This window comes from Heloderma suspectum, chromosome 7 (genome assembly GCF_057233095.1).
Source record: "Heloderma suspectum isolate Gila_16-S chromosome 7, 16-S_ref, whole genome shotgun sequence".
NCBI classification, from domain to species: domain Eukaryota; kingdom Metazoa; phylum Chordata; class Lepidosauria; order Squamata; family Helodermatidae; genus Heloderma; species Heloderma suspectum.
The window spans coordinates 80,471,113-80,489,906 of record NC_139464.1 but is presented as its reverse complement, the minus strand read 5'-3'; the positions used below and the strand labels follow the sequence as shown (position 1 = coordinate 80,489,906).

At 44.2% G+C, this 18,794-nt stretch overlaps 1 protein-coding gene across 9 annotated transcripts in view; it reads left to right on the top strand.

Moving 5' to 3' along the window:
- The window catches only part of IMMP2L (inner mitochondrial membrane peptidase subunit 2), a 756,637-nt gene that overhangs the window by 593,770 nt on the left and 144,073 nt on the right, over positions 1-18,794 (top strand). For 7 of the 9 annotated variants that reach the window (XM_084810764.1, XM_084810759.1, XM_084810762.1 and 4 more), the window contains one exon: positions 9,847-9,949. In XM_084810764.1, the coding sequence (XP_084666890.1) occupies positions 9,847-9,949 (103 nt within the window). Of the gene's footprint in view, positions 1-9,846; positions 9,950-14,210; positions 15,284-18,794 lie in introns of those variants that run through there. The other 2 variants (XM_084810766.1, XM_084810765.1) reach the window with 1 other exon arrangement.

Sequence of the window (18,794 nt, the reverse complement as noted above, 5' to 3'; positions counted from 1 at the left end):
CTGGAGCGCTGGGCAGAAAACAACAGAATGACATTTAATAGGGATAAATGCCAAGTTCTGCACCTAGGAAAAAGAAACCAAATGCACAGTTACAAGATGGGGGATACGTGGCTCAACAACACTACAAGTGAGAAAGATCTTGGCATTGTTGTCGATCACAAGCTGAATATAAGCCAACAATGTGATGTGGCTGCAAAAAAGGCAAATGCTATTTTGGGCTGCATTAATAGAAGCATAGCTTCCAAATCCTGGGAAGTACTAGTTCCCCTCTACTCAGTACTGGTTAGGCCTCATCTGGAGTACTGTGTCCAGTTTTGGGCACCACACTTTAAGAAGGATGCAGACAAACTGGAGAGGGTTCAGAGGAGGGCAACAAAGATGATCAGAGGACTGGAAACAAAGCCCTATGAAGAGAGACTGAAAGAACTGGGCATGTTTAGCCTTGAGAAGAGAAGACTGAGGGGAGATATGATAGCGCTCTTCAACTACTTGAAAGGTTGCCACAGAGAAGAAGGCCAGGATCTCTTCTTGATCATGCCAGAGTGCAGGACATGGAATCATGGGCTCAAGTGACAGGAAGCCAGATTCCGGCTGAACATCAGGAAAAACTTCCTGACTGTAAGAGCAATACGACAACGGAACCAATTGCCTGGGGAGGTGGTGGGCTCTCCCACACTGGAGGCCTTCAAGACGAGGCTGGACAGCCATCTGTCAGGGATGCTCTGGCTTGGATTCCTGCACTGAGCAGGAGGTTGGACTCGATGGTCTTGTAGGCCCCTTCCAACCCTACTATTCTATGATTCTATGGCTGGGAGTGCAGACCAGTAATCAGAAGCAATGGGGTCCGGTCACGCTGAGGGGATTCTTTGTCTGCAGACAGACACACAGAGGTCCCAGAAACTCAGTTACCTCAGTTCTCCACACAGCAGTTAGTCCCCTCCCCCCCCCGCTCAACATTCTGAGTGACACCTTATGAAATCTCATAGGGATTCATTGTACCAAAAACCTTATTTAAAAAATAGTAAACTGAATTATAAAAAAAGAAATTCCATTCCACCAACTACAATAGAAATGGAATAGGAAAACATCTGTGGTTTTGATATTTGGCCTCCAGGCTTTTGGCAAATCATGGGCACAAAAAATTGCCAATGCATGTTTTCAGTGCCAAATCTGCATGACTGAGTATTTCTTTTATTTTTTCTGTTAACTGCCCTTTCTCTGTCAGTCCTTAACCAAACCTCCTGAAATTTTCAGGTTATGTAAAATAGACATTTATGTCCAGCACCTGCAATTCTTAGGAAAATTGGTGAAATCCTTTCAATTTTATTGAGGTTCGAATACCCCCCCTCCTGATTTTCATTTAACATGGCAGAATCCTTTTTTGACTGATCGCCTTATCTATTAGACGCACTACTGTGCCTCCAATAATTATGGCAAGATTGTCACAATATGTTGGGGTCTAGTTGATTTTATTGTTTCAGCATCTTTTGCACAAATTTGAACTTGATAAAATTGGGGAGTTTGGGCTATAGCCCCCCAAGAAATAGTTACAAGGAGAAAAGAAAGCTTGTTGTTTCGGAGTGTTTAATCAACATGCTTCTATAGAAAAATGGAGTGTCCATTTGTTAACTTTGTATACGTTTCCCTCTAGCATGAGATTCTGTGTATGCTCTTTCTCCTGTTATTTTACTCAAGTCAGAATTGTGTTGTTTTGAAATATAGGAAATAGAAATATTGAGGTAACCTATAATGTCTGAGATGCCTGTAGACTAAGGATGTACGAAAGGTACTTACCTTTCTGCGGATTATGCTGATGCTGGGGGGGGAGGCGTTCCGTCCCTCCCCCCGGAATCCTGGCCAGGGGGGGGAGGCGCTCCATTCCTCCCCCCCGGAATCCAGGCCGGCCGGCTCCGCTTCGCAGGGATTCTACGGAGCCGCTGGCCAGCTCCGCCAGCAGCTGGACATCTGGCCACTGGCTAGCAGGGACGCAAATGGCGGCGGCCATAGCCACCACCATTTGCGTCCCTGCAGTCAGCTGTGATAGGCTACGTAAACGTTTACATAGCCTATCACGGCTGATTTTTTTAAAAAAACAAAAAATGCATGTACGCAAATGGCGGCTCCCATGGGCGCCGCCATTTGCGTTCCTTATTTTGGTACGTCTTAGGTTATGTAAACATTTACGTAGACTAAGACGGCGAAAATAAGGGGAACGCAAATAGTGTAGACGCTATAGCATCTAAGACATACCAAAATACGTAAATGTTTACGTAGACTAAGACATGCCAAAATAAGGAACGCAAATGGCGGCGCCCATGGGCGCCGCCATTTGCATACGCAAGTTTTTTGTTTTTTAAATCAGCCGTGATAGGCTACGTAAACATTTACGTAGCCTATCACGGTGTTTTTTAAAAATCTAGCCGTGATAGGCTACGTAAATGTTTACGTAGCCTATCATGTTTTTGTTTGTTTGTTTTTACCAGGAAATGGCGGCGGTGGCAGCCAGTCGGAAGACCGGCCGCCGCCAGGAAGATCCGTCTAAAGTAAGTCCCGGGGCGGGGGGCCGTTCCGCCACCGATTTCGGGGGGCCGAATGCGCTGGCATTCGGCCTCCCCGAGATCCGTGGCGGAACTTTCGTACATCCCTACTGTAGACTGATCCCTCTTGGTCAGAAGGTTGGGGAACTATTTGTTCTTCTTCGTGGTCTCTGTGCATCACACATATGAGCTCTGCGCCTGCGCAGAGACTTCTTCAGGAAACTTCAAAGCTGAAGAGTTTTGGCGGGAACCCCTCCCCCACCATCTCTGCTACATACAGAGTGGGTTCCCACCTTCCCCTCAGTTCCTTTTCGACTGCCTTAGTGTTACTTCGTGGGGAACTTCTTCGACATTCCGGCAAGCGGTTTTCTTCTACCTTTATCTTATCTTTCTTGCCTCTTTTCTTTATCTTCGTCTTCTTTATCTAAAAAAGAAAAAAAGCAGTGAGAGGAGAGAGAGAGGGAGAGAGAGAGAGAGAGGAAAAAAGAGCGTTTTGGAGAGCGTCAATCACCTCAGTGGCAATGCATTTTTTTCTCCTCCGGCTTATGGCCCAAAATCCTCCATTCAGAAAGTGCATGGCTTGTGGCAGTAATGCCTAATTTGCTTAGGATAATCCCATAAAGTTGAATCTTGCCACCACTGCCAGTCGCCATCAAAGCAGGGTCGCAAAAATAGAGTAGATAGACTAAAGGCAATCCTTTGGCAATTGGCCCTTCAAGCGGTTGATATGCCTAAGGCTCAAACTCCTCGAGAACAGCCCGCTGTTACCCCTTCCACAAGTACAATGGGAGCGGCTCCTCCGGCTCAATCCTCCCCTCTCTCAACCACAGAGCCAGTTCGAGTTGATCCACCTACTCCGGGAAGAAACCTGACTATCTCGGTAGATAAAAAACTTTCAAAAAGGGCAAAGCACCAAACATTGGCAGCGGATGCACCAGAGAAAAAGAGGAGGAAGAAAACCTCTAAACAGCAGGAGAAGGAGCGGGACGCCTCACCTCCCCCTCCTCTACTTGGTTCTCCCATCCGTGCTGTGGTTCCTCCCACACAGGTGGTTACTTTGGATCCACAATCTTGGAGGGTGAGTTGAGGGACACGCCATCCCCACCACCCTGTCCAGCTCAAACAGTTCCAGACTGGAGATCTAGGTCTCCGACGCCACACCGTTACGATACTCAATCACCTTGGTATCGGCCAACACCCTCTCCTCGTCCTCTCCTTGATACCGATCTCCGGATCGATACTGTGTGGACCGTTGGCAGGGACAATATGACTGTGATCACTTCCGCTCTCCATCCCGTGATTGGGATCAGTTTTCGGTCTCATCCTCTCCTCCCCATGATCAGCAACGTGATGCAGATTGGAAGCTCAGGAAGGACTGCAACCTTTTCCTGGATCACTCCCGTTACTTAGGAGCTACTTTTCTGTTACATGCTCCGTTCCAAGCTGGACAGCGACTGGAGTTCGAACTCCATGACACCTTTTGTCCCCCTCCTCTGGTACTGAGACGTTCTACATCTCTAATGCCACACCAATCCGGCCGGGACTGTCATGCTCCGCCGCCTCCGATTCCACCTCACGGTGCGACCGACGTGGTGCAGCAACCTGCCCCTTCACAGGAATCTGGTGAAGACTACCAATCCTCCTCTTCCTCGGTTCCCCCATCAATCTCATCCCTGGATGATGTCTTTGGGACACGAGATAGAACTTCACCTTCTGAGGATATGGGGCACTTTTCTGAGCAAGTGCTTAGAATGGCACAATCTTTGGGCATCGATGTGCAACAACCTCCACAACAACTCCACGATCCGGTGTTCAATGCCGTCATGGTAGACATGTCCACCCCGGTGGCCATTCCCTTTCTTCTAGCTCTGCTGAGCGCAGTGCAACAGACATGGAAAACGCCTTCATCCCTGACCCCGATGTCTAAGAGGCTAGAATTGATGTATAGGGTTCAAGAGACGGACGCTTCTTTCCTCTTTGCGAAACCAAACTCAGTAACAGTAGAGTCTGCTCAAGGCCCCTCTCAAAAATCGCATGCCTCACCTCATCTCATCGGACGCCGCCTCTATTCTTCAGCGGCATTGGGCCTTAAGATTTCAAACTATCAGGCAATGATGGCCAGGTATCAATTGTTCCTTTGGGAAAAAATGGATTCTCTCATCGCATACTTTCCTGAGGATCAATGTGACTTAGCCAGAACGTTCCATGCGGAGGCGTCCAAACTCTCCCATCAGCAGATTAATACCGCCCATCATTAGGCGAACTGCAATGCCAAGGGGATGATGGGCGCTGTTGCCCTAAGGCAACATGCCTAGCTTCATTCTACGGGCCTAACTCCAGAAGCTCGCTCTAGGCTAGAAGACCAACCCTTTGACGGTGAAGGCTTGCTCAGTGCAAAAACAGACGAACAAATGGACTTTGTGCAGAAAGCCAGAACTACTTCCTGTAAAATGGGCATCGGCCAAGTCCAGCATCAACAACACCACCTCCCTTATCGTCAACATCGCTGGTACCGACAACACCAGACCTACCCCCCCGATAACCTGGGGATCGGGCACCCAGATGCCCACAACAACAACAACAACAACAGCCGCAGCAACAAAGGAAAATTTATTCCTTTCCCAAGTTCCAGCAAAAGACGAAAGGCGAGGGATTTTGTAAGCGTCGTCTTTGACTCCGACCTCTCTCCCCTCCGTACCAGCCCTTACAAACCACCCTTTGGAGACCTCCTGAGTAAATTCCATTCAACCTGGATAAGAGTGACATCAGACAACTAGGTGCTAACTATTGTCTGCCAAGGATACAAAATAGAATTCAACACCCCCCCACTTAGGGGTGAACGGAACCCCACTTACTTGGCTCCGCTGGGGTCCACAGGTGGGGGGAGGCAATCCGTTCCTCCCCCCCGGAATCCTGCCCAGCCGGCTCTGCTCTGCGGTCAGTCCGTGGAGCCACTGGCCGGGCCAATCCGCAGCAAGGCCTCCACCCGCTGCCAGGCTTCTGCGGATGCAAATGGCGTCCTGCATAGGGGACGCCATTTGCATCCCTGCTTTAGCCGTGATAGGCTACATAAATATTTACGTAGCCTATCATGGGCAAGCGTAGGGATGCAAATGGCGGCCGCTAGGATGGCTGCCATTTGCGGCTGGAGCCGCTACCGCTGCTTCATCTGCCAGAGCCGCCAGAGCCGCCACCGCCGCATCCACCACCAGGTAGGTCTGTCCCAGGGGGATTCCGCGGGTTGGTGGGGGAGAGAGGCCATTCCGCCACGGACTCCGGGGGGCCGGATTCTTTAGAACCACCTGCAGACCCCATTCTTTAGAATCCGGCCTCACTGGAGTCCGTGGTGGAATTCTCTGACATCCCTACCCCCACTGCTCTGGACCACCCCACCCTCAAAGGTCCTTCAGGAAGAAACACAATCTCTCCTAAAGAAGGGTGCTATGCAACGTGTTCATCCAACCCTCGTTACAGAAGGGTTTTTCTCCAGGTACTTCACCGTACCGAAGCGGGACGGACACCTCCATCCCATTCTAGACCTTTGGGACTTCAACAAATTTGTTGTTCCCAAGAGATTCAGGATGACAACCCTAGCCACGATTCTCCCACTCCTCCGAAAGGGTGCATGGTTTGCCACGGTCGATCTCGAGGACACTTATTTCCACATAGCGATAGAACAGTCACACAGGAAATTTCTCTGCTTCATGATCGGAGTGGAACTCTTCCAGTTCAATGTTCTGCCGTTGGTCTCTCAACAGCCCCATGTGTATTCACGAAGTGTATGGCCGGGGTTTGCTCTTATCTCCGCCTCAAGGGAGTAGAGATCTACCCATATCTCAAAGACTGGCTGCTAGTGGGCTCCTCTCGGAAGCCCTATCGTGTGGTATTATGGTCATCCTGAACCTCCTTCGGACGCTGGGACTAAAGATCAACAGGGAGAAATCCCATCTGACCCGCACACAAACAGTTCAATTCATAGGGGCCATCCTCGACTCCAGAACTGGCCGGGCATACCTTCCTGCAAGTCGCGTCAAAAAACTCATCGCACATGCCACTTCGATATTCCTCAATCACCATGCCAGGGCAGACGATATTCAATGCCTACTCGGTCATATGGCAGTGACAATACTGGTTGTAGAATGGACCAGCTACAGATGAGACTCCTCCAACACTGGTTTATCCAAACCTTCAACTTGACCGACAACCCCCTCCTTGTTACACTTGCAGTACTGGAGGAGGTTCCTCTCAGTCTGAAGTGGTGGATGGACCCCAAAATCTGATGCCATTTCTCCCTACTCCTCCATCCAGAGTCCTGACCACAGACACTTCCTTATTGGGTTGGGGAGCACATTGCGGACCTCTGTGAGCACAGGGTCTTTGGTCACCCACAGAAATGTTCTACCACATAAACTTCTTGGAGTTGATGGCAGTTTGGAAAGCCCTCCGTGCCTTCGAATAATGCCTCCGACATCGACACATCCAAATCCTCGCAGACAACACCACGGTTCTTTGGTACCTAAACAAGCAAGGTGGAACACACTCCCCCCTCCTCCTTTCCCTCACTCTGGATGTTTACCACTGGGCAGTTACAAGGAGCATTCCTCTGACTGCCCTCCACATCATGGGAGAAGTCAATCTCTTGGCAGATTCTCTCAGTCGCCTCCTCCAGTGCTCCCACAAATGGCAGCATGCCAAGACAGCCCTGCCGCTGATAGTTCAGCAATGGGGTCACCCCAAGATCGATCTCTTCGTGACTCCAGAGAACACGACCTGCAGACATTTCTGCTCCAGGGTGGGAGCCGGTCGAGGATCACTAGGCAATGCCTTTTTCTTGGAATGGAAGGATCACCTCCGTTCCCTCTCCTCACGTAGGTGATCTCAAAAATCAGACAGGAGGCCACGAACTTAGAAATTCTTAGAAATTTGGCTCCCGCATGAGAGACCTCATCCCTCAATGGGACTTGTCGCTAGTGCTCAACAACCTTACAACTCCACCATATGAACCTCTTGCTACAGCAGACTTGAGGCTGCTTTCTTGGAAGGCAGTGTTCTTGGTAGCGATTATGACCTCAAGAAGAGCAAGCGAGCTCTCCACTCTACAAATAGACTCGCCTTACACCATTTTTCACAAGGAAATGGGGGTACTCAGGCCGGACCTACCTTTCCTCCCTAAAGTGGTAATGCACTTCCATGTCAATCAGCTGGTTGTCCTCCCTGCTTTCTTTCCATCTCCGACTTCCGATTTGGAGAAGAGACTGCACACTTTAGATATATGGAGAGCTCTGGCCTTTTAAAAATCACAGACAGAGTCTTTCTGTAAGTCGCAATGGCTATTCCTCTGCTACAGCAGACATAATAAAGGCTCTCCAGTCTCTTCTCAAAGACTAGCCTCCTGGATAGTACAGGCCATTCGCTTGGCATACCACCTCTTTGGGAAGGAGCTACCGCCTCGAATCCAAGCACATTCAACAAGGGGAGTGACGACTTCCACGGCTTTTACAAGGGGTGTTCCTCTAGTGGACTTGTGTAAGGCGGCTACCTGGTCTAAGCCTTCTACCTTTATAAACCACTACAGACTAGCTTTTCGGGCCTGAGCAGAATGTGCCTTCGGCAGGACAGTGCTTTCTTTGGTACTGCAGTGAGACACATATGTGTGATGCCCATATGTGTGATGCACAGAGACTATGAAGAAGAAAGTCAGACTGCTTACCTGTAACTGTAGTTCTTCAAGTGGTCATCTTGCATTCACACAACCCTCCCGCCGTACCCACTTCAGTGTCAACAAGATTCTTGGTACTGAGGTGTTCTTTCCCCTCGTCCCTGGACTGCTTGCAGTCTCAAGGAACTGAGGGGAAGGCAGGAATCCACTCTATATATACCAGAGACGGCGGGGGAGGGGTTCCCGCCAAAACTCTTCGGCTTGGAAGTTTCCCGAATGAGTCTCCATGCAGGTGCAGAGCCCATATGCATGAATGCACAGATGACCACTCAAAGAACTACAGTTACAGGTAAGCAACCTGACTATATTGTGTTCTGTATCTACGGGCATCAAGGGAATGATATCTTCATTCTATTTGTGTTTTTCACTTGGTTAAAGTTCTACATTGGTTAATTTTCTACATTGTCAAGGATGGAATGAGGATGGCATTGTCTACCTTTGTTTAACAGCATTCCCTTTACCTACATGTGTTTTCTGCTATCCTTAAAATAATAGAATTTTGCTCATTGTGACTCCTTTCTTTAGCTTCCTAAATACTGGTAAATGGGAGTACGCTTGAGTAAATGCCATAATGAGCACCTCCCCTAACAGAATAAAAAGGGAAGTAATTTCAGCTGTTTTGTGTGTGGACATTTAACTGTTTCAGAAGCCCTTTTGACTTCATCATAAATTGTGACCTTCTGTTTCATTTAAGCCCAGAGGTGACTGAAATCTATGGATGTAGATCCCAGGCTCTCGGTGTTCTTTTTCATACTAGCTAACACCATTGTATGCATATGCAATGTTACCCACCTCTGAACATCAGGTGTTCATAAAAGCAGCTGCATTTGCAGTAACTCCCACAGAATAAGGGTTAATGTTCGTTCTTCTTCTCACTCTTCACTTTGTGGAATGCTGCAGGGTTTGTAATGGAGAATAATGATAAAAATAATATTGTTCCAGGAACAAAATGTATGTGTCTCAGTGGTTATCATGATTTCACATTTGTCTCATTCAAACATTGGTCCCTGAAGCATCAGAATGATTTCTGATATCATGCTGGGGCTTTGGCTCAGAACAAGCTAGCAGCAGAATGTCACCTCTTGAACTACTTGTATAACTTGCTCTCCCCTAACAAGATATCTCCAAGAGTTTCTTGCTCTGCTTTTGAAACTTGGTAGAGTTTATTACTGAACTTCGTAAGTCTAAACATGAATGGAATATTGGTGCTGAGCTTTTAAGGCTGTTCTTTTCCCCGCAACTGCTCTGGGAGCAAGTGTTCTACAAAGAAAAACACTGCACGACTAGACTGCAACATGTAAGGCTGTAAACCTAAACACACATACTAGTAAGGAAGCCCCATTGAAAACCATAGGACTTACCTCTGAGTAAACATGCATAGGATTGTGCTGTAAGTACATAGAAATATAGGAAGAGTGCTTTTAAGTGACCGAGGTTGTGTGTGGCTTTGGAAAAATGAAATAACTAAACTGGTTGCTTACATTTTTTAAAAATTTTGTTGGGAAGAATGATCAGTATTTGTCTTAATTTTGAGGCTGAAGGCTATTTTACTTGTTGCATAAATAACTTTATAGTTACATTTGTCTTTAGAACCATCGGCTACAAAAAGAAGTATGTGAAAGTTCCACATGGCCATATATGGGTAGAAGGAGATCATCACGGACATAGTTTTGACAGCAACGCTTTTGGCCCGGTAAGTCACAATGATTTTCTCCATGTATATGTAATTATAATTACATTACCTTTTAAATTATTATATATTATGTTATATATAATTATAATTACATATAATATAATATATAATAATTTAAAAGGTGTGAGGATTTTATCCTTATAAGGTTATTAGGACAGAACATTCGGTAAGGGCAGCTTCTCCCATTATAGAGTTGCAGGAATGTGTAGCAGGATGAAAACTTCACCTGCTCATAGCTGCAGATTAATCCATGCAGTGTAATCCAATACATGTCTACTCAGAAGTAATTCCCATTGAATTCAATGGGATTTACTCCCAAGCAAGTGTGTATAGGACTGTAGTTTTAAACAAGAACAAACCCTTTCTCCTACTTTGGTTGCTTGTCCTAAGCACACTCCTTAACAGCACACAGCCTTCTATCTTTTCGCAAAATTTGTGCCTTGGGAGGTTACTGACTTTGAGTACTATTACTATGACTTGACATTTATTTAATGCCAGTGGTGTGCCAGGAGCCTTAAGGGACTCAGAAAAGCCCAGAGGAGTCTATAATCTCTATTAGATGGACATGTCTGAGACAGAGATGAGAAACTGACAATTATAAGAGCGGGTAGGAACACTGCAAGGCTGTTTGCAGGGGAGGGGGATGTACGATGCAGCTAGGATAGTTCAGGGAAGACTTTTTGAAGAGAAGTGGGTCTTGAGGACCCCTTCATGGATCACTGCCTTGTTGTGGCGAAGGGGCTTGCGTAACTCAGTGAAGCCATAAGCTATGCCATGCAGGGCCACCCAAGATGGACAGGTCATGGCAGAGAGTTCTGACAAAATGTGGTCCACTGGAGAAGGAAATGGCAACCCACTCCAGTATTCTTGCCAAGAAAACCCCATGGAATGTATCACAAGGCTAAAAGAGATGACGCTGGAAGATGAGCCCCTCAGGTCGGAAGGTGTCCAATATACTACTGGGGAAGAGCAGAGGGAATTTCCAAGTAGTGCCAGAAAGAGTGAAGCGGCTGGGCCAAAGCCGAAAGGACACTCAGCTGTGGATGTGTCTGGTGGTGAAAAGAAAGTCCGATGCTATAAAGAACAATATTGTTTAGGAACCTGTAATGTCAGATCAATGAATCAAGGTAAGCTGGAGGTGGCCAAACATGAGATGGCAAGATTGAACATCGACATCTTGGGAATCAGCGAACTAAAATGGACAAGCATGGGCGAATTTAATTCAGGTGACCATCATATCTACTACTGTGGGCAAGAATCCCTTAAAAGAAATGGAGTAGCACTCATAGTCAATAAAAGGGTGGGAAAAGCAGTACTGGGGTACAATCTCAAAAACGATAGAATGATATCAGTATGAATCCAAGGCAAACCATTCAACATCACAGTAATTCAAGTCTATGCTCCAACCACTGAGGCTGAAGAAGCTGAGGTTGATCGGTTCTATGAAGACCTACAACACCTTCTAGAACTAACTCCCCCAAAAGATGTCCCTTTCATCATAGGGGATTGGAATGCCAAAGTAGGAAGTCAAGAAATAACTGGGATACCAGGCAAGCATGGCCTTGGTGTACAAAATGAAGCAGGACAAAGGCTAATAGAGTTTTACCAAGGGAACATGCTGATCATAGCAAACACTCTTTTCCAAAGCACAGGAGGCGACTCTACACATAAACATCACCAGATGGTCAATATCGAAATCAGATTGATTATGTCCTTTGCAGCCAAAGATGGAGAAGCTCTATACAGTCAGTAAAAACAAGACCTGGAGCTGCCTGTGGCTCAGATCATGAGCTTCTTGTTGCAAAATTTCAGCTTAAATTGAAGAATGTAGGGAAAACCACTAAACCATTCAGGTATGACCTAAATCATATCCCTTATGAATATACAGTGGAGGCGAGGAATAGATTTAAGGGATTAGACCTGATAGACAGAGTGCCTGAGTAACATTGTTCAGGAGGCAGCAACGAAATCCATCCCAAAGAAAAAGAAATGCAAGAAAGCCAAGTGGCTGTCTGATGAGGCTTTACAAGTAGCTGAGGAAAGAAGGGAAGCAAAAAGCAAGGAAGAAAGGGGAAGATATACCCAACTGAATGCAGAGTTCCAGAGAATAGCAAGGAAACAAGGCCTTCTTAAATGAACAATGCAAAGAAATCGAGGAAAACAATAGAATGGGAAAGACTAGAAATCTTTTCAAGAAAATCGGAGATCTCAAGGGAACGTTTTGTGCAATGACGGGCATGATAAAGGACAAAGAAGGCAGGGACCTAACAGAAGCAGATGAGATTAAGAAGAGGTGGCAAGAATACACAGAAGAACTATACAGGAAAGATCTTAATGTCCCTGATAGCCATGATAGTGCGGTCACTGAACTTGAGCTGGACATCCTCGAGAGTGAAGTCAAGTGGGCCTTAGGAAGCATTATTAACAACAAAGCTAGCAGAGATGACAGTCTTCCAGCTGAGCTATTTAAAATCCCAAAAGATGATGCTGTTAAAGTGCTGCACTCAATATGCCAACACATTTGGAACACTCAACAGTGGCCACAAGACTGGAAAAGGTCAGTTTACATTCCAGTTCCAAAGAAGGGCAATGCCGAGGAGTGTTCAAACTACCGTACAATTGCGCTCATTTCACATGCCAGCATGGTGATGCTCAAAATCTTACAAGCTAGGCTTCAGCAGTATGTGAACCGAGAACTACCGGAAGTACAAGCTGGATTTCAAAGAGGCAGAGGAACTAGAGATCAAATCACCAACATTCGCTGGATCATGGGAAAGCAAGAGAATTCCAGAAAAACGTATATTTCTGCTTCATTGACTATGATTGTGTGGATCGCAACAAACTGTGGCAAATTCTGAAAGAGATGGGAGTACCAGACCACCTTACCTGTCTCCTGGGAAACCTGTATGATGGTCAAGAAGCAACAGTAAGAACCAGACATGGAACAACTGATTGGTTCAAAATTGGGAAAGGAGTACAACAAGGCTGCATATTGTCGCCCTGCTTATTTAACTTATATGCAGAGTACATCATGAGAAACGCCGGGTTGGATGAAAGACAGGTCGGAATTAAGATTGCTGGGAGAATTATCAACAACCTCAGATACACAGACGATACCACCCTAATGGCAGAAAGCAAAGAGGATCTAAAGAGCCTCTTGTTGAGGGTGAAAGAGGAGAGTGCAAAAGCTGGTTTGAAACTCAGCATTACAAAATCGAAGATCATGGCATCTGGCCCCATCACTTCCTCGCATATAGAAGGGGAAGAAGTGGCAGCAGTGACAGATTTTATTTTCTTGGGCTCCAAGATCACCACAGATGGTGACTGTAGCCATGAAATTAAAAGACACTTGCTCCTTGGGAGGAAAGCTATGGCAAACCTAGACAGCATAGTAAGAAGCAGAGACATCACCTTGCCAACAAAGGTCCGTATAATCAAAGCTATGGTTTTCCCAGTAGTAATGTATGGCTGTGAGAGCTGGACTATAAGGAAGCCTGAGTGCCGAAGAATTGATGCATTTGAACTGTGGTGCTGGAGAAGACTCTTACGAGTCCCCTGGACTGCAAGGAAGTCAAATCAGTCAATCCTAAAGGAAATCAACCCTGAATGCTCATTGGAAGGACAGATACTGAAGCTGAAGCTCAAATATTTTGGCCACCTAATGCGAAGAGGAAACTCCCTGGAAAAGACCCTGATGCTGGGAAAGACTGAAGGCAAAAGGAGAAGGGGACGGCAGAGGATGAGATGGCTAGATAGCATCACTGATGCAATGAAGATGAACTTGAGCACACTCCGGGAGAGAGTGGAGGACAGGAAGGCCTGGCGTGCTATGGTCCATGGGGTCATGAAGAGTTGGACACGACTTAACGACTGAACAACAACAAGGGTCTTGAGGATGGACTTGTAAGGAGGCAGGGATGGCTTTTTCACCCATGAAGATCACTCAGTTTTGTGATCCTGGAAGGGAGACAGCTAGATGAATAGAGATGGGAAGGATGTTCTAAACAAAGGGTTCAGGATGACAAAAGCAACGGTGTGGGAAGTGGAGGAGAAAAGCTATGATAGGGGATAATATTCAGAGTAAAAGAGAGGGAAGGGATGTAAGCAGAGATGAGAGAGATAAAGTAGGGCTGATCCACACATGTATAGATATTACAGAATTACTCATAACTTACTGTGGGAACTTTCTCCATTAAAAGGTACTGTGTGTGATATAATAGTATTATGGTTTTCTCTGTGATATGTGATGGCTGTTTCACAGGTGCAGCTCATCACTGGATGTCTGCAGTCACTGAGTGCTGACCTTGCATGTGTGGATTCACAGACAGGAGACCTAGAACCCTGAAGTTGATAGGAAGTGCAACAGAAAGCCAGGGCAAGGATGAAAAGAGAGGACATCATCATAGTTGTGGGAAGGAAGGCACCGAGTGATACTTCTTTCATATAATTTTGTAACCCCAATACAAGTGTGATATCAGAAAAAATAATTTAGATTTGAACACTTGCAATAATATTCAGGTAGAACAATTAACAAAAGATACTGTACCTATTAGTGTAGGCTGCGAGCATGTTTTCACTATAAACAGACTTGTATCCCATTATTGTAGAATAATCGTCCATGTTAAAAAAAGAAAAAGAAGAAGAACCTAAGATGGAGTGTTTGGACTGAAAATAATGCAGTGATATAAATTCAGCTGGAAAACCAGCCAAATTCCGTATCCTGCAACTCTGGCAAACTAGCGCTTTGGATGCTTGATTCAACCTTCAACATTATGTAGCACAACTTTTTATATGTTCTTGAGATGAAAAGTAGGGCATCAGTATAGTTCTGAGAACAAGCAACAGCAGAGGGCATTATTGCATGGGCATCAAAAGTTCTTAGGGACATTTCCCATATTAGTTCACCTTTAAGATCTGCATCGGAGTCTGTCCTCCAGCTGTCCTGTTCATCAGAGGGCAGGCAGGTAGTGACTGGAAAAAGAATCTTTTTCAGTAGGGACACTCCATCTGTGAGACTCACTCCCCAGCCAGTTTTTGTGAGGCATCAAAACTGGTGTCCTTCAGGCAACAGGTCAACACCTTTTTATTCTCCAAGGCTTTTTAACTTGAGTGCTCTGTCTCATGGCTGCTTTTACATGCTTATATTATCTAATCTATTTTGATTTAAATTGTTTTTGTTTGCTTGTTTTTACTGTTCCCTCTGCCATTCTAATTGTTATCCGTGCTTTGGATATATTTCTTTGTAATTCACTTTGGATATTTTTAAACAGAAACACAGGATTTTTTTAAATAAATAAAACCAATGGAAATTGCTTCCTTTTAGGAAATGGCATTCAGTCCATGTGTAGGTCTTTCTGGCAGCAATAGCACAAGTCAGTGTGTAATTGGTGGGATTGACTATGGCTAAATAATTTACTATGGGTTTCCAGCATGAGTATGTGCTATGATCTGTTTAAGATTTTTTTGAATGGAAATGGACAGAGATCGTGGACATGACATGTAGGCCACATTATGTGGTTGGGGCTGAGATAACTATAAAATAACCCAAAGGCATCAGCAAAGGTAGAAATCAATGTGTGTTGCATAGAATCACTATCTGTTAGTGGCATAGGAAACAGTGCTATGCAGAAGGATGGACCTGTCTCACTACGCCAGCCCTGGATGAAATTTAAATAACCCTAGTGTATACTACGCCATGTGTAATTGGATATTGGTATGTATACTGGTATGTAAATGTGCTTGAGCTGAAGCACCCCAATTTGTAGCTCTTGGTTCTGAAATTGTACTGTCCTAGTTCTTCCTAAAGTTTATTTCCCCACATTGTAATTCCTTTCTCTCACATAAGTTTGAAGCAGATGAACAAAATGAAAGGACGTCACTGTGGCAGAAATGAATCCAGTCCTTTTGCTATAACAGAGGTCACCCAAGTGAAAAATGTTAGCTATATCAAAACTCTAATTTCCGTGTACTAATGCATTTTCCTATGAAAGAATGCATAGAAATACTACCTTTTGAAGACTGATTACATTTTAAGCCCATCACCCACTGTCTGAAATTCAATTTCAGCCAAAGAGCTTGCATAGTGTAAAATATCTGGAAAGCACCATCCCAGCCTGGTGCTTTCCAGATATTTTGGACTTCAGCTCCAACATTCCTGATCATTGGCCATGCTGGCTGGGGCTGATGGGAGTTGAAATCCAAAATGGGCCGTAGGTTGGGGAAGGCTGGTGTAGATAAAGCCAGAAGAAGAAGAAGTGAAGAGGGAAAGAGCACCGTGAAAGACTGTGGAGAAGGGGAAGACAAGCTCTGGTGCTCGAGAAAACAAAATTTATTACATTCGACGCATTTCAGAATGCTTCCTTCCTCAGGAGCTATAAATCAAACCAAACATTTACATTAAAAATACTGTCTTACAGATAACACCCTGTTCCTATATTACAAAATTTCATAAAATCTTTTTATATACAAATGTTAAAATTCTGCCACCAAAAACCACTCAAGAAAAAAACAGTTCCAATTTACACAGAGTATAAACAACTCCCACACATTACCTTCGAACTCAGGAGATAAAGTAAGCGGTAGCTTCTAACAGCTGCATAGCTTTATAACACATGAATGAATAGTCATTATAGCAACTCTTATCTTTCCAACAAACACTGACCTTATACAAGCCGTTTGATCTGTTGCTCTGACTGAAATACATGAGTGTTCTTACTTCTGGATATTTGCAAACGCTATAGTTGAAGTCTGTTGCTCACACATCTGGTACAGAGTCTGAGGCCTTATATATCCTAGAAGATTTAAAGCTGAACACCACCCCGTTGTATCATCTGTCATGTGCTACTCCTATTATACCTTACTGATAACATTTTGCACATGATATTTAGGGTTGATATTACATGTTCTTACAATCTTCTAATTTCATTTTTTATCATTATATCATGTTACACATTGATTTGGCTGATCCTAATTCTTTTTCTGCCTTTATTTAAACCCCAAGGAGTCCAAATCCTCATTGAGTCCTATGGGCCACATACTTTTTAGGGAAATGATTCAGAACAATTCTCTTTTACTTAATAAACTTTCATCTCCATTCACCTTTTCAGTAGCCAAAACAATGATGTCGTTTGGTTTATGTTGTTTTGCACTGAAATGCTTGACTATTGGTGCTCCTGCCCTCCTGATGTCTTAGATTACACAGATGCTCTCCTACTCAGAGTTTTAAAGGTCTCAAAGTCTTGCCAATGTAGATCTTGTGGCAAGGGTATGAAATTGCCTAAATCACTCCTGAGGAGTTGCAGGTTAGAAAGTCAGAGATCTGGATGAGATTTCCAGTGTTTGGGCTCACCCAAGATTTTTCCCTTTTGGTGAATTTACAGTATGCACACTGGCCACATGGATGATGTCCTTTTGGCCTTGGTGTGTGAAACACCATTGGTTGCACTTCCTTTTTTGTGTTCCATGTGTGCTCCATATGCACTAACAAGTCCTTGAGATTTTCTGTTCTCTTGAACATTAGTCTGGATCTTGTAGTTAGACCTGGTAGAAGCTGAATCAGATGCCAATTGGAAAAAAATATGCATTTGTAAACTTTTTGTGACTGAGTTGAAAGGAAGAATACATGTTGTTTGCTGTTCAATTTGTTGTTTTTCCACTCTTTTGTGGGAACCTAATAAGATGTCTCATTTACAGGCATGCACCCTATTCATAGCTGAATTTATCACCTGGGTAGGGTATCCCCTTTCTTGAAGGCATTGTGCTAATGATCATGATTCTTTGAAATAATCTGACTTATTGAGCACTTATGTTTTATTCTTAAAAACTGACTGTAGGGTAAATTGTTTCAGAGGTGTACTGACTGGTAACTGTCATACCTTAGAAAGGTGTTTATATCTGTGGGTTTGTGGAAAATTGTAGTCAAAAGATCATGTGTATGTTTTCATAGAATGTAAACTGAAACAGTAAAAAAAAATAAGCCGAATGAGAGCAGATTTTGGCAATAAATGAATTGTTTTTTTCATTCAGAGCATAGACTTAAGGGATCAGTGGGCTAGGAACAATAAGACATACCAATTGGGTTCATTCAGGATCTAAAGTATGTTAATTCTGGGGATGTAAGATTCTTTAGCATCAAATAATTAGGGCTCTCTCTCTATTCCTCTGTTGGTATAGAATATATTTTTAATGTGAAAACACACTTTCCTTGCACTAGAATGGCATCTCCATTATAGACAAGGTGTGGTGATATATGCCAAGTTCTATCATGAACTTGGCATTTTTTTACCATTAAAAATCCTACCTTACAAACGGACTTTTACCACTGGAACATTTTGGTTTCATTGTCCATATCATTTTAAAATAGGATGGAACTCAAAATATCAGTGCAGCTAAAGGTTTTTCATTATTTTCAATCAAATTAGAGTTTTGGCACAGTAGTAATATTATACGATGGGAAAGGGAAGACATGTAAGACCATAACCAACATTGGGCATTTTTGTTGTTTCTTTTTCTAACTATGTGAATGAATAGAATATTTTACTGAAACTAGAAAGCAATAACAATGTGATAAAAAATATGCTGAACTAGAAACTTGGATGTCTGAACGATAGAACTAGCCAGCTACAGATTTAGCTGTTAATTACTTTGCAGCATGTTAGATTAAATTAAGGAAAGCAGCCTTTTTGTATTTTATTATTCAAATAGTAACTTTGTTCAATGCAAAGGAGCAAATGTACTGTAATGCTGTTACTTTTATATTGCCTTATTTAATCTACATTTTGAAACAAGCCACAGCACCTATTTGTAATGAATTTAAAAAATACCCTGCATTGAACAGCAGCCAATA